This window comes from Podarcis vaucheri (genome assembly GCF_965113315.1).
Source record: "Podarcis vaucheri genome assembly, chromosome: 15".
Taxonomy (NCBI): Eukaryota; Metazoa; Chordata; class Lepidosauria; order Squamata; family Lacertidae; genus Podarcis; species Podarcis vaucheri.
This window is the reverse complement of record NC_138753.1, coordinates 9,292,277-9,314,389: the sequence shown is the minus strand read 5'-3', so window position 1 is coordinate 9,314,389 and position 22,113 is coordinate 9,292,277. Positions and strand designations below refer to the sequence as shown.

At 46.9% G+C, this 22,113-nt stretch overlaps 2 protein-coding genes across 9 annotated transcripts in view; one reads left to right on the top strand and one right to left on the bottom strand.

Annotated features, from left to right (window-relative positions):
- The window catches only part of MNT (MAX network transcriptional repressor), a 65,446-nt gene extending 58,384 nt beyond the window's left edge, over window positions 1-7,062 (top strand). Inside the window, exons 5-6 of the mRNA XM_082201247.1 lie at window positions 2,236-2,428; window positions 5,372-7,062. Coding sequence (XP_082057373.1) covers window positions 2,236-2,428; window positions 5,372-6,084 — 906 coding nt within the window. The 3' untranslated portion in view covers window positions 6,085-7,062. The remainder of the gene's footprint in view (window positions 1-2,235; window positions 2,429-5,371) is intronic.
- Window positions 7,063-14,171: 7,109 nt separating this feature from the next.
- Window positions 14,172-22,113, bottom strand: part of SGSM2 (small G protein signaling modulator 2) — an 81,348-nt gene continuing 73,406 nt past the window's right edge. For 7 of the 8 annotated variants that reach the window (XM_082201192.1, XM_082201194.1, XM_082201193.1 and 4 more), the window contains 6 exons: window positions 21,000-21,124; window positions 20,568-20,650; window positions 19,232-19,341; window positions 16,985-17,081; window positions 16,282-16,449; window positions 14,172-14,400 (listed from right to left, as the gene is read on the bottom strand). In XM_082201192.1, the coding sequence (XP_082057318.1) occupies window positions 14,312-14,400; window positions 16,282-16,449; window positions 16,985-17,081; window positions 19,232-19,341; window positions 20,568-20,650; window positions 21,000-21,124 (672 nt within the window). In that variant the 3' untranslated portion in view covers window positions 14,172-14,311. The remainder of the gene's footprint in view (window positions 14,401-16,281; window positions 16,450-16,984; window positions 17,082-19,231; window positions 19,342-20,567; window positions 20,651-20,999; window positions 21,125-22,113) is intronic. The other variant, XM_082201197.1, reaches the window with a different exon arrangement.

The following is a 22,113-nucleotide window of genomic DNA, read 5'->3' as shown; positions in this document are numbered from 1 at the left end:
AACGCACCTCCCACTTCATTAGCCGGGCTCCTGGAGTTGCCGCTTAGACCGCAGTGGCGGAGAAGCAGAATCTTTTGGTCACGTGCAACTAGAGGTCTGATCTCATCCTTTTCTGGCTGCTTTGCCCAGCAGCGCCGCCAACCCCCTTCCCTCCGCCACCTTCCAGGGCCGTGGCTGCCAGAGAGAGCCCCGCGCAGCCCTTCCGAAGCGAGGCTTTCCTGCTTTTAGGAATTTGCCTCCTTGATCTTTCTGTGCTTTATAGGGTGCAGGTTTGAGCTGGGGGAAATTCTGCATTCTCAGTGGTGTGAAGAGCGTTGCAGAAACGGGAGAATTCAGAGGGATGCCCCAAGATGGGGGGGGGGGAATCTGGGAACAGCCTCCCCAAAGCATCCTTGAGAGCTAGTACTGTATTTATCTTTCTCCCACCCCAATTATCAGCTAATTGTGTGTCATTGGGACGATTAGGCATCCTTTGTTGTGCCTTTGTGCTAAAACACACTGGCTTGTATCCAAAGTTTGTCTCCTGCTCAGCGGGTCTGTTGATTTCAGCGGGTCTTTTCTGTGTATAAATTGTGTCTTTATTTAGTTCCGTTGCTTTCAATGGCTCTCCTGCATGCCTTCTCACTTTGTTCTCGCAACAACCCTGTGAGATAGAGAAGGCTGAGAGGCAGTGACTGGTCCAAGCTCACCCAGTGAGCACCGTGGCTGAGCAGGGATTCAAATCCAGTCCTCACATGTCTTAGCCCAGCGCTCTAACCACGACACCACACTGCCCCTCATGGTAACCACGCTGCCTCTCGCACCCTTCCTCTACATTTGTGCAATCTAGGAAGCTGTGATTTGGCGAGGCTTCCTTGCAGCATGTCCCATCACCCATGTGATGGCGATTAACATACGCGGACCTTCATTTCCACATATGGCATGTTCTTTACCAGGCATCCCCAAACTCAGCCCTCCAGCTATTCTGGGACTACAGTTCCCATCATCCCTGACCATTGCTCCTGTTAGCTAGGGATGATGGGAGTTGTAGTCCCAAAACAGCTGGAGGGCCAAGTTTGGGGGTGCCTGTTCTTTCCTATGCAGAAGCGCTGGTGTGTTTGCAGCATTTAAAACATGGGTAGGCAAACTAAGGCCTGGGGGCTGGATCCAGTCCAATCGCCTTCTCAGTCCCACCGACGGTCTGGGAATCGGCGTGTTTTTACATGAGTAGAATGTGTGCTTTTATTTAAAATGCATCTCTGGGTTATTTGTGGGGCATAGGAATTTGTTCATTATTTTTTTCCAAAATATAATCTGGCCCCCCACAAGGTCTGAGGGACAGTGGACCGGCCCCCTTCTGAAAATGTTTGCTGACCCCTGATTGATTGATTGATTGATTGATTGATTGATTTTAAATATTTTTTATTGGTTTTCTGTGTATACATTCTCTAACAATATTTCTCTAACAGTTTTCCGTATTTTCCTACCCTCTCCCCTGGACTTCCCTCATACTCCCATTTTGTTTTATTTCCATATTGTTCACCCTGTGTATTGTTTCCCCAAAATTTTCCCAATACATATAATCTTATATTTTCTTTTATTATATACAATTGTGATTGTTTACTCAAATCCTGCCAATGAGTCCAGTTCTTTATGTTGTCTCCTCATATATTGCTGACCCCTGATTTAAAAACCTCCCTTTCTTCCCCTCCTGTTGTTTGCGTTTCAGTTACTAGTATTGATCGATTGGCTTTCGTTTTCATACGGTACCGTCAGTGTTTATAGTACTTTTGCAACGCACAAGCAGGGCAGATCTCTGCTCCGAGACGCTTTGTAAAACTCAACACAGGAGAAACAAGAGGCGAAGCGGGTGGGAAGGGGGTTAAGCACCAAAGGAATACGCTGCTTATTTTAGTTATGCATGCTTCGGATTGGGTTGCAGGCTTTGTTGCAGCAGAGAATTTTCTGAGTGATTTAAAAAAGATTTCCAGACTCTTCCTCTGCTGCGTCTAGGGTTTTGCAGCCCAAAGATTTCCACTTCCTCCACGGAAAGAGAAGCAGTGCTGAGTGCGAAACCTTTGCTGTTTTCCCAGCGTGCTCAGGCACAAGCTTTGGCGAATCCCCAAGGGGTATAGTGAGTTCCAGAGATGTTGCCCCCAACCCCGGTTTTTTTGGGGGTTTAAATCTGTCGTTCTGCCTTTGTGGCCCTCCTTTCCTCCTGCGGGTCTCCTTACTTTATCCGGGTCCTTTTTGCAGACTTTGAAGCGCAAGGAGAAGGAGTACGAGCACGAGATGGAGCGGCTGGCGAGGGAGAAGATCGCCACGCAGCAGCGGCTGGCGGACCTGAAGCACGAGCTCAGCCAGTGGATGGATATCCTGGAGATCGACCGGATTATCCGGCAGACGGTTCAGCCGGAGGACGATCAAGCGTCTACCTCGACTGCGTCAGGTGCGTCCGAAATGCTGCCCAGCGGGGCCCGGTGGTGTGGCGGGTTGATTTTTGGGGGTGGCGGGGCACACAGAGATGCGCTCACGGCTGTAGCTCATTGGTAGAGCACCTGCTTTGTAGAATCATAGAGATGGAAGGGACCAACCTGGGATTCGAACCCACAACCTTGAGATGAAGAGTCTCATGCTCTGCCAGCTTGAGTCCTCCTGGGCAACTGAGCTATCTTTCGTGTGCAGAAGGTCCCAGGTTCCAGTCCTTAGGATCTCCAGTTGAAATCCTGCCTGAAATCCTGCAGAGGCACCGCCAGGCAGCATAGCCAGCTCCCAAGCTAGATTGGTCTTTGGTGTGTCTGTATAAGACGGCTCCCTATGTTCTTCTGCACAGTTGGCTGCATTCTGAACCATGTACGAAACTCCCATCCAGGGCCAGCCCACTATGGTATGCAAGCAGCTCTGCACATGCCCCAAAAGCAGTTCCAGATCTGCACCATCCAGGAAAACTCCTCTCCTCTGGCCCCCTCCCCAGCTGCCGTGTCTGAGGCTATACCGATTCAGGCTCGCATGATTTAAATGCTCCTCCCTGCAAACAAATTCCCTGGAGGTAGAAAACTAGCTTCTCAGGGTGACAGAATACTTTCCCCTTGTATAATAATAATAATAATAATAATAATAATAATAATAATAATAATTTATATATATATAGTAATAATATAAATAATATTATTTTTATATATATATATAGTAATAATAATAATTTATAATAATAATTTATTATTTATATCCCACCCATCTGGCTGGGTTTCCCCAGCCACTCTGGGCGGCTTCCAACAAAACACTAAAATACAATAACCTATTAAACATTAAAAGCTTCCCTAAACAGGGCTGCCTTCAGATGTCTTCTAAAAGTTTGGTAGTTATTTTTCTCTTTGACATCTGGTGGGAGGGCGTTCCACAGGGCGGGCGCCACTACCGAGAAGGCCCTCTGCCTGGTTCCCTGTAACTTGGCTTCTCGCAGCGAGGGAACCGCCAGAAGGCGCTTGGCACTGGACCTTGGTGTATATTAGCTTTCTGTGAGCGGGAATGAAATACATTTTTTAGATTTGTTTTTTTATATGGAGTCTGAAGTGGTGCAGCCCAAACACACATTTCCCATCTCATGACGGGGGTGGTGCAGTCTCTGTTGACTACGCCAGGAAGTGACTGTCTGTAACTTTCGGACACGATGAAGTTCGTATGTTCATGTTCCATTGTGCCAGAGAGGCAGTGGTACCAGTAGTTGCCAATTAGCTACTGCGCTAAGATCAGGGTGCTGGTTTTAGTGTGGAAACCTGGTGCCAGAATACCTGAAAAATTATCTCACCCCTTGTAATACACCTTACAGATCACTGTGCTTGGCAGGTGGACATCTGCAGATGCCATCATTAGACAGGCACCATCTCTGTTGTCTGTTTCTGGGGTCTTCTGAAGACCTTCACCTTCTAACAAGCCTTTTAAGTAGAGGCTGAGGCTGGGATAGCTCAGTTGCTAGAGCATGAGACTTAATCACAGGGTCAAGGGTTCGAGTCCGACATCGGGCAAAAGGTTCCTGCATTGCAGGGGGTTGGACTAGATAACCGTCAGGGTCCTTTCCCACCTCTACAATTCTGTGATTCCAGACCTTCCTACCCTGCATCTACATTGGAATTCATTTTTTTTTTTTAAGCAACTTCAGGAATTTCCACTGTGTGCCACATCTGAGCTCCTTTGGCAGAAAGAGTGAGGATACACACCAGTGTTAGAAACTCAGATATATAAGCTAGGTGACCAGAACGGAATGCCTAGTTGCCATTTTTGGGCAAGGTGAAATTACCTTTCAAATGATGGGCTGACTGTGATTGATTCTCAGTTAAACATCTGGCTAGTTCAGTGGCCAGCCTCGGGCTAGGTTATGAAAGATGAGAAAAGTCGCTCTATCCACGGACAGTCCATACACACACACACACACACACACACACACACACACACACACACTGGCCTATTCCGACCTCTTTTTCTTAATGGTGACACAGACCATTCATAACGTAAAAGTATTCTTTGCAGCTGTCAGCAGGGCAGTGGGGTGGGGTAAGTGAAGAGAAGCTGCAACAGTGAACTGCAAAGCTTTTCACTGCTCCTGCTCAGGCTGCAGAGAAAAAAACATGGTGGTTCCTGAAATCCATTCCGATTTTACAGATAAAAAAGAACTGATATAATTCTACAGGATGTGGCCTTAGTGTGTGAAAACAGTCGCGATTCAGTGATCCTCAGCCACGCACCTCCAGAGGGTGGAGACGCCAGGCACCTTCGCTTGGTCCCAAGCGGTCGATAGCCTTGCGCAAAATGTGCCTCTTTTCAAACACAGAGCAAGTACTATGGAGATAACGGAGTTATACAAAATACGGACTATTGAAAAAGATGCAGTAGAAAAGGTTTGATAATAGGACCCATGTGAAAGGGAAGGTGGGAAGTCCAGAGATTCGGAGGAATCTTTAAATGTGGGTGGGTGTGGTTGCATTGTTAGAATTTTATATTTGTAAAATCAAAAATTATTTCCAAAAAAAACAAAAAATTTCAAACATGTACAGTGGACGCTCGGGTTGTGAACGTGATCTGTGCGGGATGCACATTCGCAACCCACAGCGGCACATCTGCACATGCGTAGGTTGCCATTCGGCGCTTCTGCACATGCGGAAAGCGTGATTTAGTGCTTCTGCGCACGCGAGGGTTGCCATTCAGCACTTCTGCGCATGCGCAAAGGGTGATGTAGTGCGTCTGCACATGCGCGACCGCCGAAACCCGGAAGTAATCCATTCTGGTACTTCTGGGTTTGGGCGGTCCGTAACCCAAAAAAACACAACCCAAAGTATCTGTAACCCGAGGTATGACTGTAATAAATACATGTGTCCCCGTTTTGTCCTCTCCACAGAGGGTGAAGACAACATGGACGAAGACATGGAAGACGACCGACCGGCGAACTCCTTGCCGAAGCTGTCCCACCGCCAGCACCCCGAGCTCTTGAAGGCGGTGCCCCCCATCGCCGCCTCACACCACCCGTCCGTCCTGCCTCTGGCCCAGAAGCACGCCCCTCCTCCGCCGCACGCGCAGCCCCCCCTTCCGCCCCAAGCGCTGGTGCCTCCCCAGGCCATCGTCCCCGCACAGACTCACCTGGTGGCGGCCTCCACCGTTCAATCGACTGTTATCGCCCACACGGCCACCACGCATGCCTCCGTCATCCAGACTGTCAACCACGTCCTGCAGGGGCCGCCGGGCAAGCACATTGCGCACATTGCCCCTTCCTCCGCCTCCAGCCCGGTCCAGCTCACAGCCGCCGCCCAGCCCATCGGCCACATCACGGTGCACCCGGCCGCCCTCAACCACGTGGCACACCTAGGCCAGCAGCTCCCCCTCTACCCGCAGCCCGTGGCGGTCAGCCAGCCGGTGGTCAGCCACATCGCCCACACCATCTCTCACCAGCAAGTGAACGGGACGGCCGGCCTGGGGCAGCCGGCCGTCATGGCCAAGCCGGCCGTCGGGACTCAGGTGGTGCACCACCCGCAGCTGGTGGGGCAGACGGTCTTGAACCCCGTCACCATGGTCACCATGCCTTCGTTCCCAGTGAGCACCTTGAAGCTGGCTTAGGGACCGCCGGGCGCCCGGCCGAAACTCCATACATTCCAAACTGCGTGCCCCCCCCCCCATTGTGAAGTGAGGAGGGAGGAGGAGGAAGAAGAGGGAGGAGGAAGAGGGGAGGGTGCAACAGGTCTGGGGAGGAGGGGGGTGGGGACAGGAAAAAAAAGATTAAAAGACACACACACAACACACGCGCTGTTCTTTTCTTCTTTCTCCTCCCGCTTTCCCCTTTCTTGATTTCTATCAGGCAACCTGGTAATTGAGAAAAACCGGGTCCTGCTACTGCACTTGAATTTCCCCCAATCAGAACATTTAATGAACAGTCCTACTTAGTGATTATTAACCCCCCCTTTTTTTCCATGTAATCAACGAAGTATGACTATAATAATGTTCTTAAGACATTTTTTCCCCTTCCCTCCCCCTACCCTGTTTTATTTTTATTTTTATTTTTTAAAATGTGTTGCTTCTTTGTAGGTTTGTTTTTTTTTTAAAAAAAATGGCTGATCTCTTTATGGAGAGACTTTGCATAGATTAAGAAGAGGAAGAAGAAGAGAATCATAGAAATATATATATTATATATTTATATATATATCTACCTGCCTATAGCTACATATATATATAAATATTGTTATCAAATGAAGGCCGTTGAGAAGGCTGATTGCTTTTTTTTTCCCCCTTGCAGGAATATTAGACATGTTAACAGAAAATTTGAAAAAAAACAACAAAACAAACAATAATCTCTTCCTTTTGGAAAGAGAAGACAGAGTTATCCTTTTTAAATGAGCATCTTTCAAAGACAGATGGTTTGGTGGACCAGGGTAAAACCATATTTAAAATAAAAAAAAAACATACGCGACATGTTGCAGTATTTTTTCCTTTCCGTATATTTGCATTTCAGTTCAACCATCAATAATCACTGTGACTTGTTACTGGCATTTTAAGGAAACCCTCTGTCTAATAAAAGGAGAGAGAAAAAATTGCACACAACTGGATTTTTTGTTGTTGTAATTCCTAAAGGGTCTCGTTTTATAAATTACTCGCTGTGTTTGCCTTTGTTCCTTTTCCGCTTATTATTATTATTTTTAAACATGCACGATTTGCAATAACGTTCCTTTCTCTCTGCGTGGATTGAGGGTGGGGGGCAGTCGAATTCTGCTGCTGTGTATTCAACCCGGCTGAGGTTGCCATGGCCCCATTCAGATTACTGGAAGAGATAATCAAGTCATGCCCAGGAAGCGGACATTGGGATGTGAGAGACTTCAGTGGGGTTTACGGTGCCCCTATTTCCCCTCTGAGATGACAACCTCATACGTTGCTGCATTTTTCAATGTGTTTTTCAAAGCCTAGGGCCTAAACAGGTTGAAAGCGAAAATAAAGAGCTGCTGGATAGTAGAAAGGGACACCTGGTTGACCCACATTCCCTCTGAAGATGAGGAGCATGCTGTGCCTTACTCTCGGATCTGTGGCTACAGGGAAAGTTGAGAATTCCCTGCCAAGTACCCAGTGGCCTCGATGTGTGGCTTTTGTTGTTGTTCTTCCAGGGGGTTTTTTTTTTTGGGGGGGGGGACACGGGATGCTTCCTCGTTCAGCTTTGATCTGCCAGGCATATTAACCTTAGAAGAGTGGAGCTTTTTAGGGAAGGAGCACAGCCCAGTGGGGCCCAAGGCTCTTCAACATTTCTGCGGGGAGAGAGAGAGAGGCTTTGGCTGGTTGCCTCCGAGGCGGAGCCTCAAGAACGCGGAAGGCGGAGCTATGAGCAGCTGATAACAAGCTCCTCCCACTCTTGCTTTTGGCTCCTCCCCTAGATAGGATAGTACTCATTTCCTTGGAGATTCTGAGCATTTCCCTTTTCTTGCAAGGGATCCTATTTGGAATAAGGGAATTTCCCTTAAAAAAGGGGAAACGTTGGCAGCTATGATTCTGAGTAGTCAAATTTTCAGGTCAAACCCTAAGACAGAATTTTGAAATGCCAGGCTTAGTTTCCTTCCCAGACGGTTCAAATGGCGTGTGTAGTCTTTGTTCTTTCAAATTACTTCCTTCTTTTTCTTTTGAGGGGGCTGTAACATTGTTGTTCCAGATTTTGGAGGTGGTGGGGAGGGGAACGTGATAGAATTGTATGAAGTTAATGTGCAGCATGTAGAAAACGGATCGGGAAATGTTTTTCTCCAATTATCATAGTGCCGGAATTCGTGGACATTCATGAAACTCAGTGCTGACAGATTCGGGACGGGCCAAAAGGACTACGCACAGTGTGTAGTTGGAACTAGTGGTTTGATTCCCGCAAGAGGCAGTGATGGCTACCAAAAAAAGGATTCGTGGAAGATAACACTGTCAGTGACTGCGAGCTGCGATGGCTGCTTCAGTATGCTTGTGAATACCTGTTTGTGGAAACCATGGGAGGAGAGAGATCTCTGTTGTACTCAGGTTTTGTTTTTCCCAGATACCTGGTTTGCCACTGAACAGGAGGCTGTGCTAGATAGACCAAAGGCCTGATCCAACAGGTCTCCTGGGTTCTTACAAAGTAAGAGATGCTTCCTTTCTCCCCCCTCTCAAATGAGAGTAGAGCCTGGGAGTCATGCAGTGAAATTGGCAGTAGATTCAGAAAGCCACACTCAATGAAGAAATCACTTAAAGGGACCCGTGACCATTAGGTCCAGTCGTGGCCGACTCTGGAGTTGCGGTGCTCATCTTGCTTTACTGGCCGAGGGAGCCGGCATTTGTCCGCAGACAGCTTCTGGGTCATGTGGCCAGCATGACTAAGCCGCTTCTGGCAAACCAGAGCAGCGCACGGAAACGCCGTTTACCTTCCCGCCAGAGCAGTACCTATTTATCTACTTGCACTTTTGACATGCTTTCGAACTGCTAGGTTGGCAGGAGCAGGGACTGAACAATGGGCGCTCACCCCGTCATGGGGATTCAAACCGCCGACCTTCCAATCAGCAAGTTCTAGGCTCAGTGGTTTAACCCACAGCGCCACCTGCGTCCCTAGAAATCACTTGGGGCACTGGAATGCCATGAGTGTTGGGTTTAAAATGAGGTAAGATTAATTTGTGGAGGTTAGATCTAGTGGCCGAAAGCCATGAAAGCGGAGTGGGGGGGGGTGATTCTGATTCAGGACAGAAAGTTTGAATACCAGTTGCTGAGGGGGGACAGGCAACAACAGCCCCTTATAGTCCCCTCTGTGGTTACCTGTTCCGTTGCAGAGGATCTGTCATAATGCGTTCAGAGTGGCTCAGTCGCGAGAGCTCGAGACTCTTGAATCTCAGGGTTGTGGGTTCGAGGCCGTTGGGCAAAAGATTCCTGAGTTGCAGAGGGTTGGACTACATAGCCCTCGGGGTCCCTTCGAACTCTGCAATTCTATGTGCCCCTTCTCAGTGCCACTGATTACCACCCATTCAAGGATACAGTCCACTACAGTGGTGCCTCGCAAGACGAAAATAATTCGTTCCGCGAGTCTTTTCGTCTTGCGATGTTTTTCGTCTTCCGAAGCACGGTCCGTCGCAACTGCGCCTCTTCAAACGGCTTTAAGAAAAAAGCGCAAGACGTTTTCGTCTTGCGAAGCAAGCCCATAGGGAAATCCGTCTAGCGAAGCAATGCAAAACCGAAAACCCCTTTCGTCTAGCGAGTTTTTCGTCTTGCAAGACATTCGTCTTGCGGGGCACCACTGTATAGAAAAGAACCTGAATATGGTAAGTCCAAAGTTCTGTTCTACCTATTTTGGGGAGATGCATCCAGGCATGTGACACACTTATGGGGTACCTACAGGTCATATGTCATTGGCAGCTGGTGGGGCCAAAGGCAAGGAGACGGACAGTAGGTGGCGTTGGAGCCAACCAATTCTAATACTGCCCCCATCCTCCCCTCTGCTGAGTTCTAAGGCGACCCAGAGACTTCAGAAGGAAACTGACGGGCAATGCCAACCCCTGGACAGGTGTAAGTAAGGTAGTCAGGTGAGGACAAACCAATTGGTAAAGGTAAAGGGACCCCTGACCATTAGGTCCAGTCATGGACAGCTCTGGGGTTGCGACACTCATCTCGCTTTATTGGCCGAGGGAGCCAGCGTACAGCTTCCGGGTCATGTGGCCAGCATGACTAAGCCGCTTCTGGTGAACCAGAGCAGCGCACGGAAAGGCCGTTTACCTTCCCACCGGAGTGGTACCTATTTATCCACTTGCACTTTGATGTGCTTTCGAACTGCTAGGTTGGCAGGAACTGAGCAACGGGAGCTCACCCCGTCCCGGGGATTTGAACCGCTGACCTGATCGGCAAGTCCTAGGCTCTGTGGTTTAACCCACAGCGCCACCCGTGTCCCTCCAATTGGTACATTTGCCCAAATAGACCATCCTCCATGGTCAGATGTTGCTTTCTTGCCTTAGTTAGAGCAGAGCCGCATTGAAGGAGGCAAGGATGAGATGCAGGCTGCAAGGGTGTCCACTTTAACCTGGGAATAAACATCTGCTTCACTGCTAGTTTGGGCTCCATGAACAATGGTGCACTGAATGGAGATCCTTCTAACATTTTGCAGGATGCTAGTATGTGAATGTACCATGTTTGGTTGGGGGGGGATGGGGACGGGAACCTGGACAGAGAAGAGGTGGGTGTATCCTGGCAGAGAGTGCATGTCTGGCTGGGACCCTGAAGCAGAGCCCTGTGCAAACCGTAACATTTTGTTGCAGAGACGCCTGCCCTTTCCTAAGCATCTATTGCAACGGGGATGGTCTGCCACCTAGTGCCAGCGTCTGTGATTGCATGACTGCATTAAGGCTGCACAGAAATAGTAACGCGCTCTGAGCCTGTGTTGCAATGAGATGTTGCAATCTATGAGGAGCGCTTCTGGCTAGGCTGCCAGCCATCCTTGCCTCCTGACAGTCCATTCTACCCCTCTCCTTATTTTCCTTTCCAAATGACTGCTGTGCATGTTTAGTCCTCGTTAAGCTGTTCAGAAAATTGGAGAGACTTTTTTTGTTGCTACTTGGGTGCATTTCAGTACAGTGGTGCCTCGCAAGACGGAAATAATTCGTTCCACGAGTCTTTTCGTCTTGCGATGTTTGTCGTCTTGCGAAGCACGGTCCGTCGCAACTGCGCCTCTTCAAGCGGCTTTAAGAAAAAAGCGCAAGACGTTTTCGTCTTGTGAAGCAAGCCCATAGGGAAATTCGTCTAGCGAAGCAACACAAAACCGAAAAACCCTTTCGTCTAGCGAGTTTTTCGTCTTGCGAGGCATCCGTCTTGCGGGGCACCACTGTACTCCCTTGAACATGCTGGCCTCTCCTGTTTGTGGCTCTACTTTAGGGATGTGATGTCTATTTTGAACAGCAAGCTGCATCAGTTGACGTCACCTGGCAAAGCTCTTTTTCCTCCTCCTGTACGTCCAGCTCAAGGTTTTCAGACAAGTGGTATGGGGGCTGTTCGGTCACTGCCAAGAACAGTATGCTGGCCTAGATAAGCCAGTGTGGTGTAGTGGTTAAGAGCAGTAGTCTCATAATCTGGGGAACCGGGTTCGCTTCCCTGCTCCTCCACATGCATCTGCTGGGTGACCTTGGGCCAGTCACACTTCTTTGAAGTCTCTCAGCCCCACTCACCTCACAGAGTGTTTGTTGTGGGGGAGGAAGGGAAAGGAGAATGTTAGCCGCTTTGAGACTCCTTAAAGGGAGTGAAAGGCGGGATATCAAATCCAAACTCCTCCTCCTCCTCCTCCTACTCCTCCAGTTTGCTTTGGTTGGCTCAATCAGGAGTCTGGTATGATGACCTCAGGGTTGGACTACTGCACTGTGCTCCGTATGGGGCTGCCTTTGAAAGCAGCCTTCGAGGAGCACAGAACATGGCCATCCTGGCAGCTGACACAATCCGAGTCTAGCAGATCACAGAACCACCAGTGCTGTCAAAACTGATTGACAATTCAGAATGCTGCTTTTGAGCAATAAAGCTCATTGCAGCTCAGGACCACGATATATTCTGGAACGCGCCTCAAGATATGAACCTGCCCAGATGTTTAGACCTCCTTATGAGACACTTTTCTAGGTCTCCCTCTGAGGAAGAGGGGCCTTTTCAGTGGTGGCTCCCTGTCTCTGGAATGCTCGCCTCAGCGAGATGTTGTTTGTGGCTACCAGTGTGGGGGCCAAACCTTCCTGTGGCTGCTTATTATGGGGGTTGTTTTGTTACATTTTTATAGTACGACCAATTTATATTAATATATTTAAATGTGCTGGAGTCTCGCTGGAGACTTTTGGTAACAAGCAACAAACAAGAAGAATAAGAAACTACAATAATTTGAATGGAGTCTCCATTGTTAGAGGTTATGACCCTTGTTACCAAAGGAGGCAGTTGCTTGTTTACTGTAGGAAGATGTAACTTTTGGTCTGAGGTGGCAAAGTCACACTTCGTTTTATGAGCGACAAAGAAAACTTTTTACTCATTAGAAAAAGCTTTGACAATATGTATTTTCTTTTAATCCATTGGTTGCACGTAAAAGATAAATAAACTCTTGAGCAATAAAGAAAATATTCTGCTCCTGACAAAAATAAGGCAGTACACAATATTCATAAAATACTATTATGCAGAAACATTATAATAAACAGGTACAACAAAGTTTGCACAGTTAAATTCATTAATTTTTTTGTTGTTTTTGGTTGTGTTTCCTTTTTCTCTCTGTGTGTTTTTTTTACATAGTAAAGTGTCGTATATAATACATTCTCCAAAAATGTAGTGCACTGTGTTTTCATTTTTAAAACATGGATGAACCCATCAGGTTTTAAAGGGGGTTTTGGGGATTTTAAAGACTTCTTCACCTTTCAACTGAATGAAAATGCACACAAAATCGGAAAAGCGGTTTCCTCGCCTGCGACACTGTCTGGCAGAACCATGCATGTTTCGAACACTTAACTTGGCACAAGGAAGAAAGAGAAAAAACGACAGGACTAAGGGACAAACCGTGTGAGCATGCCAGCATTAGCCAAAAAAAGAGAAAGAGTCAGTTTCCTGATTTAAGACACTCCCCTCTATTGCATTCCAAGGGAAAAGGAACAAAAACCCAACTAGCTGGAAGTCAGCGATGCTTTGGGGACTAGCTGCCCCACCTCCCATGTCTGTTTCTCCAGCAGTTAAGAGTACTGGGTTAAATCCTGCAACGGTCTATATAACAGAAAAAGCTGAAGAGCAACGAGGCAGCATAAAAACTGAAAGATCCTCAAACAGGCAATGGAGAAGGAAACCAGGGCAAGTATACATAATTATTTCATGCATTTGTAGAATTCAGCACCTCGTTGGGCTCCACAGTTTGGCTGGTTGGTTGTTCTCTTTTTAAAAATAAAAATAAAAATCAAGATTCTTAGCCCTCATTGTTGTGCAGAAAAAAACAGGACTACCTGCCTGCTGCCCTCCTTTCCCCACTATTTTTCGGTGAGCTTTCTCTGTCCGTGGCTGGTTATCATGGTTTCCCCGTTCAGGGCCAAACACTTCAGGAGAAAATGCTTCATAGGGGTGACATAAGCAGAGGGAAGCCTGTTTTTTGGCGCTTAACTTCCACAGAGCTTCTGCCGTGCCGCAAACGCTGGGAGGAGATGGGGCCCTCCAGTTTGCAGACGAGCTTCAGAGAACTACAGGCTCATTTCCCGGCATAAAGTCCTTGGTCTATGCGCAACCTCAGAAGGATGCCCCACCTCGGTCTATGCCCGATCTCATCACAGAATGTGGCGCAGCTTGTCATAGATGCTGCTCGCTTAAAACAGGGAGGTGCTCTTGAAATACTGGCAAGAAGGTGGGGCGTTGGGAAGGGTGGGTAGGTGGGTTCGAAGACGGACAAGGCTTTGCACAAATTACAGTGGGGGGGGCACACACATCAAGTCTTCCTTCTGCCCATGCTCGCCACCCTTTGACCATCCCAGTGCTGGGAAACTCAATTAACACAACAAACTGGAGAAACGAAAGACACACAAATATTTTTTGGCCCTGAAATACAGAGTCTGCAGCGAAGACTCTCGTGTGTGTGAACACACAACCTCAACTCCTGGTGGGAAGCCACCTTGTTTTTCCTGTGTGCTTTTTCTTCTCCTGGAAAGAACTCTCTCAGGTATTTACAAACATGATTACATGGAAGAAGATGCCAGTAAACCATTAATTGAAGTGACAAGTGCAGGCAAATTCTCGTTCCCCCTTCCTCCCCCTAAAAGGGTGCAAGCCAGGCTGCAGTTGCTGCTGCTGCCGTCGCCTCAGGCAAACCCTCTCAGTTCCGCCTCCTCACTCACTTGTTCTCGATCAGCGTTTGCACTTTGCAGACCAGATCTCTCGCGATCTTCAGGATCTCCTGCACGTTGTGGTGCTCTGCCATTTCTGCACAAATCACACAACAGAAGTAAGAGGAAGGGGAGGACCAGTAGTGTGAGGAGCCAGAGGGAAAAGTGAGTGGAGGAAGCTGAGATTGCCTGGGAGCATACACTATTGGCCAAAATTGTGGAAACCATTTGGGAAAAGTGCATTTCTGAGGTTTGTTGGCTCATAGCACTATTATTATTATTATTATTATTATTATTATTATTAATACCATAAAATTATATATCAATGGAAAGATAATTTAATGAAGAATGTAATGCAACAAAGTTTGTTCACTTATCTGTATTCTATCAAAAGTTATAGCCATTTAACCCGAAAAAGGAAGCACAACTAAGTGTTTGCTATGCAGCTTTTTTTTAGTTGATATGCAGTTGTGCTTCCTTTTTCAAACCTCAGAAATACACTTTTTCCAAAAGGTTTCCACAGTTTTGGCCACTAGTATATATATCAGCTCCTTGTTTTTGTTGTTGTTGTTTAGTCATTTAGTCGTGTCCGACTCTTTGTGACTCCAGAGCACGCCAGGCACTCCTGTCTTCCACTGCCTCCCGCAGTTTGGTCATGTTTGTAGCTTCCAGAACACTGTCCAACCATCTCATCCTCTGTCATCCCCTTCTCCTTGTGCCCTCAATTTTTATATCAACTCCTAACGAGCTCAACTGACCAGTTAGCTAAGCTTTCACTAGAGGAATATGCAGCAAAACCTTATTTGGGATAAGGCTATTCCAGCCCCATTACTTGCACACTTGCAACTTAGAGGACCAGAGCTGTCCATGTAAGATAGATTAATTTCTTCTTGCCGCAGTCAAGTTGCAGTTACCCGGCCCACCTTGCCGAGTCACAATAGTCCATAGCACAGTTTTCTGGACTAAATTTGACAATGGAGTTCTGGATGCTTTAACTGAAGCACTATGTGCTCATGTCATGGCCATGTTAAAGCTGCAGAGCACCCTTGGGTCGAGATGGCCTTCTAAGTGTTAAAAATGCTGAGCCAAAACAGCTGCTCTTCCATCTCCTGTTCCCCAATTAAAGATATGGCTGTTAAGCCCACACAGAAAACAGATAATACAGATACGCTCCTTGTCTGCATGTGCCGATTCACATTAACCGCTGAGCTATCTTCACCTGGAAACTACAAAGAAAAACCCAACAGCCCCATTTTCGGAAAAGTTCCATGGCAAGGAAAATGCTAGACTAGGACGCTGACCCTGCTGAGATGCAGAGTGCGCCCTTTTCTTGTTGCACAGCAACACTCCCATCACAGGAGCCCCTTCTGTACTCTGTTGCACTTCATCTGAGAAACAAGTTCACAGCTTTCAGCTTGAGATGAGAATAATCAGAAAGGAAAGCATCGCTTTATTTCCAAGTGGAAGCCTCTTACCTGCCGTTGCTCGGGCATTTTAAGAAACAAAACAAACAACCAAAAAAAATGATTAGAAGAAGCACAGTTTTGAAAGTTGCAGCCTGCTCTCTTGATTCAAGGTGGCAACGGGTTGTACCCAAAAACAGACAAATGTTTGCTCCTGGATCTCAGAAACCATCACACCAAATTTGGTGACAATCTCGAGTTGTTCTGAAAGGTTTGGTCTGCCGCCTTGATTCAAAATGGTGTGTGGTGGTATCTGAACGCAGACAAAAACCTGCTCCTCTGTCTCAGGAACTATCATGGAACAGGTGGAAAAATAGGCAGCTTTCCAAAATACAGATGATCAGGACTGAATTCTGATCTGCTCCTGTCCTCCCTCTGCCCAAATCCCTTGCTTCCTAAACAAACAAATAAAAAGCTTTCCCTAAACACCCGCAATCTTAAACTGAACAACATCGAAGTCCTTGAAAAAAGAATAGAAAAAGAGAGTGAAATTGCATTGAGCTCGGCTCCCTTACCATTAAAAAACTTGATGATATCAGTAAAGTCCATGTTGTTATCGCGGATAATCTCTCGGTAGGCCTCTACCAGTGCTAAGGCAATGAAAAGGACAAAATGTTCTGAAGAGATGTGCTTTGCTGCCCAAATAACTTCCCACACTGTAAAAACATCCTCGTACAACAATTCTAAAGGGAAGGAACAAACATTGCAGAGAGCATCCAGTTACTCAAGCGCGTCATGGTCACAACAGTTTTCTTGACGACATTAATCCCCCCCCCACTGCCCTCCCCCTGGGGGAAAAATTAAGACTACAGTGGTACCTCGGGTTACATACGCTTCAGGTTACAGACTCCTCTAACCCAGAAATAGTACCTTGGGTTAAGAACTTTGCTTCAGGATGAGAACAGAAATCGTGCTCCAGGGGGCGCGGCAGCAGTGGGAGGCCCCATTAGCTAAATTAGTACCTCAGGTTAAGAACAGTTTCAGGTTAAGAACGGACCTCCAGAACGAATTAAGTTTTTAATCCAAGGTACCACTATAATAAAAATAATCTCTAATGGCATCTTTAGACTTGGAGGGGTCACCTGCCGGGGATGCTGTTGCTGCATTCTGAAATGGCAGAATCTGCACTAAGCGCACGTTGGGGTCAGACTAGATGACCCCCAAGATGCCACCCAACCCTTTCGGTTCCATGATCAATATGTGGCTCAAGCATCTTACCTCTCTTAAAATCCAGCAGGAACCAGCGGTAGCAAAAGTAGAAGTGAGTGTAATCCCCGTTCTGGTGCATCAGTTCAAAGAGTTCAGAATCCAGAATCTTTGGGGGGAAATTTGAAAACACCAACAACAACACAGAAGACAAAAATGAGTTCCAGTTTTAAATATCTGACAACACAGATATCCGAGCGACAATACAGCTGTGCAATCAGGGGCTTGCAAGGTCTCAGGATTTTGAACCGTGAAGATTTGGGAGCAGGCCACACCTACCATGGCCTGACCATCAGGTGAGATTATTGGGCCTCCAACCCAGAGGGGGGAAGAGGTGGGGAGTTCAAGGCAGGAGGAGGTAGGACACTTGATTCCTAAGGTGCCACAAGGCTTTTTTTGGTGAAGGGGCTGCAGCTCAGGGTCCACGTCAGAACCTGGCGACCTTTGGCAGATGATGGGCTCCCAGCTGGCCACCACATTGAAACAGACTCCCAGCCAGGTGCTCTGACTGGCACTGGGGACCATCTTAATTTCCCACAATGCCCTTCTTCACACGTTCTTCTCTCTCTCTCCCTCCCTCCCTCCCTCTCTCTCTCTCTCTGTGCCACTCTTCTTTACAATCTCCTCTCTTTCCACCCTTTGGCATCCATTCTTCCCCTCACACGAACCCCAGTCAACCATCGTTCATTATCTCTTCCAGCCAAGCGCATTATCTCTTCCAGATTTAAGTGTGCAGACACCTCCCTGCCCTAACGTTCCCTTCTTCCAGACCTGCCGGCCTGATCTCATGCATGTGTCTACTCAGAAGTAACGTCCCAAGGAGGCGTTTGAGCTGCCTTCACAACCCTGCTGCAGAGCTTTCCCCCTTTTAGGGAGAGGCGCTGAGAAGTCAGAAGAATTGCACGGTTCCCATAGGAACTGGCCCCCTGCCCAGAGACAGCAGAGGTGGGGAGCTGCTCCAGCTCTTCCCTCCCCACCGTCCTCAGCTATGGGCTGCCAGGTGTCCAGAGAGGAAACTGAGCAGAGGATGCCCATCTGCACTCAGACGCCTGACCACGGAGTGTGCCGGCTAAAGCATCTTTCCAAAGGATTCTAGGCCACTCTAGCTGCCGCGCTCCGTGGCTGAACCTCCTCTGTGCAGGGATAATGGGAAGAAATGGGAGACGCTGCACTTGTGAGCTGGGAATCAGATACAGTACAGTGGTGCCCCGCAAGACGAATGCCTCGCAAGATGGAAAACTCGCTAGACGAAAGAGTTTTCCGTTTTGGAGGTGCTTCGCAAAACGAATTTCCTATGGGCTTGCTTCGCAAGACGACAATGTCTTGCGAGTTCCTGCTGGTTTTTTCCCCTCCCCCCTTTTTCTATGCCGCTAAGCCGCTTATCAGCTGATCCGATCAGCAGATAAGCCGCTAAAAGCCGCTAATAGTGCTAATCCGCTAATCCGTCAATGGGCTTGCTTTGTAAGATGAAAAAACCGCTAGACGAAGAGAATCACAGAACGGATTCTTTTCGTCTTGCGAGGCACCACTGTATGTCTGAGAGCCACGCAAAGCTTGCGTACCTCTGGATTTTTACCCATGTGCTGATGGGGCCCAGAGGGAGTGCAAATGGGCAGCAGTGGTGCCATCCTGCCCAACGGCCCAAAATCTGCAGCCAGCGCCACTACAAGATCAACAGCAGGGCCATTGGACAAATGGGATGTCTGTCCCAGCATTCTTCCAGGAGACTGAAGGAGGGATCAAGCCTCGTTTGGCCTTTAAGTGCCAGGCAAATTCTGTGCCATTGACTAAGTCTGCCAACGTGGCGCCTGACAAATGTTTGGGACTACAACTCCCATTAGCCAGAGCTTGCTGGGGGTGATGGGAACACAGAAAACTGTCTTATATTGGTGGCTGGGTATTGATCCATGTAGCTCAGGATTGTCTACAATGATTGGGAGCAGGATTTCAGAGAAGCGTCTCCCGTTTCTACAGAAGATGCTGGGGATCACTCCTGAGGCCTTCTGCACATGCTCTATGGCCCCTGTAGTCAAAAACATCTGGAGAGCATCAGCTGCACTAAAGTTTTGGGGGGGTGGGCTTTAATTGTGGGCAGCAAATCATTGGTTTAGCGCTGCTGTTTGGGTGGATTGTATTTAATTTGGTTTCAGTCTTTAGTTTTGTGCCCATTTTAATTTTGCTAAACTGCCTTCAGCTTCAAACGAACGGAACAGGACAGCTAAACATTATTTTTTTTAACATAGGCATGCAAAGCCCCACCTGGATCAAGGACCTCATGTTTGCAAAATGTGTGTCCATGGCACCTCCGTTAGGGAAATTTTGACTCATTCTCTTCATGAGATGGGTGAAGCAACTGTAAGCCAACTCGTCTGAAATCAAACGCAGGCAGATGTTAATTTAAAACAAGAACAGTGAAGCAATGCTTTTTAAAGAGTAAATCTGCTTTTTAATCAAGAAACAGTGCAATCCTATTATACATGTTTACTCAGATGTAAGCCCTACTGTGTTCAAGGGGGATTATTCCCAAGTGTTTAAGGTTGCAATCTAAGGCTGAAATCCTAACCCCACTTGCCTAGAAGTAAGCCCCATTTAATTCAATAGGACTTACTTCCGAGTAGACATGCTTAGGCTTGAACTATGAACCAGCACATCCGTCAGTTGTATTCAAAAAAATATTTATTGATACTTGCCCATAGATATACAAAAATTCATACTCCGTGCAAAGTATCTACTATATAATACACAGAAAATAAATGCTTGATGTAAAAAGGAATGGAGGCAGAAAGAAGAAGAAATAAATAAATAAAGGAAGACAGAAAAAAAGGGAAAGGAGAGAGAAAAGAATAAAGAAAGATAAAAGACTTTCAGTTCTCTGTCCTGCAGCTAAATATAGTATTCACTCATTAACAACATCCAACCATTCTGCCTTCTGTATACCAATATTTCTTCAAACTTCAATTCCAGATATTACAAGTTCATTTTCTCTCTCACGCAAAAAAAGTCCATCAATCAGTTGTATTTAGAATAAAATTGTGTCAGGGCCAGGGGCCAAGTCCAGCCAACGGGTGTCTCCATAACTGGGCAACTGCAGGGCATGGGCCAAAATCAGCAGAGTAATGGAAGTTCATCTTTGTGTAGAGTACAAAGGAGTAAAACACACAGGCAGAGTTCTTCAGTAAACGTTTACTGAGGTTTTTAAAAGCATACCGAAACTTGCTGGAATCCCCAACAAGGCAAAAACCTCGCTTTTGCAGAAGCAAAAACACATGGTATATACAGAAACCAAAAGAGAGAGAGAGAAAAAGAAGACGATGAAGAATTCAGGCAGCGCTCAGTGGCAGGTTTATATCTCTGTCTCTAAGCACTGACCTTGAGTTCTTACAGGACTCTATGAATAACAACAGCTGTGGACGTGCTTTGTCCAGAAAGCACGAGAATATTCTAGTAACTTCTAGTAAATCCAGGGAGAGTCTGCATCCACCCCTTATAAATTGTAAGCTAAGGTAAACTATGGATTAGCATGAACGTGCAACTGTGATATAAATGAATATATATTTTTATATGGGGCTGCACAGATACCATGAAGACTTCTAACCTTTGTCGAGTATAACCATGAGTGGAGCCAGGAGGTCACACATTCCTTGGACGTAGCCAACGTCTAAATGTTCCCAAACGTAACTGCAACAGAGGGAAGAGAAATGGAGTCATACGCTTGAAACGTCTCTTAAATGAACTGCTTCCGGTTAAAGGGCAAATTTGCAAAATGTAGCTTGGAACTTCGGTTCAGCCAAAACAAACTAGGATCTGGAGGAAGGATCTCAAGAAGCTTCTCTGAGCTTGGAACGTCCTCCTGAAAATTTGAATTCTTATTCTCCTAACTTGATTTTCGAACCATATTATCGTTATTCGCTTCTGTAACTCTCCCAAGCTCCGCCCCTTGCTCCAACAGGCTCCGCCCTCAAACTGTCAGGCTCCACCCCTGCTGAATCCCAGACTCCGCGCCTGGGAGCCTCCCGGCTCCACTGACCTGCACATAATGTTCCGTAGTTTCTCCAGGTTCTCAGCGGTGAAATACCAATAATTCCGATCACACCTCTGTACGTCTTTATCGATTCTGTGCAAGTTTAAGGCAACAGTGTCCAACATTTCTATCTAGAAGATACAAGCACACGTCACAGAGGTGTTGCTGAATAAAACACGACTTCTCTGTTGCAATCTGAAATTTTGGAAAGTGGCGTGTGTTTTAAAAACACACACACGCACGCACACACACGCACACACAAACCACTACTAATTTTTAGTTACAGATAGGTAGCCGTGTTGGTCTGCCATAGTCAAAATAAAAAATTCCTTCCAGTAGCACCTTAAAGACCAACTAAGTTAATTCTTGGTATGAGCTTTCGTGTGCATGCATGTGTGTATCTGAAGAAGTGTGCATGTGTGTATCTGAAGAAGTGTGCATGCACACGAAAGCTCATGCCAAGAACTAACTTAGTTGGTCTTTAAGGTGCTACTGGAAGGAATTTACTAATTTTTATTTATTCTAATCATCATTGATTTATTAATTGCCTTCTGTAATGGGGGGAAGAGAGCAAAAAAAGGCTTTTAACCACCACCACCCAAAAAAACCCAAGAGGTTCAAATGCATTTTTCATTGCATTTCATTCTTTCTCTACAGCCAACATGAGGACTAGTATCTTAGAATTCCTTTGGGAATTCTGTGTGGGACCTACTCAATTCTGCAATTCAGTGTGACTGATGCAGATCTGTCAAAACATAGCCTATGGAGGTCCCCCTGGACCAGGTCTAAGGTTCCCCAACTTTGAGTTAATGCAGGGGTTGTCAATCTGGTCCCTACCGCCCACTAGTGGGCGTTTCAGGATTCTAGGTGGGCGGTTGGGGGTTCTACGGCACAAGCTGAATCCTCCTTCCATCAAGCACTGGTGGGCGGTAAGGAATTTTTACCATCAAGAAAGATGCATTAGTGGGCGGTAGGTATAAAAAGGTTGACTACCCCTCATCTAATGCATCCCAGTCCTTCATTTACATCAGGAACACGGCTTATTTCATTCTGTGTTCCAAGTGCAAGAGCAACCCTTGTGAGGAGACAGCAAATCAACTGGACCCTTTTCTCCCATAAA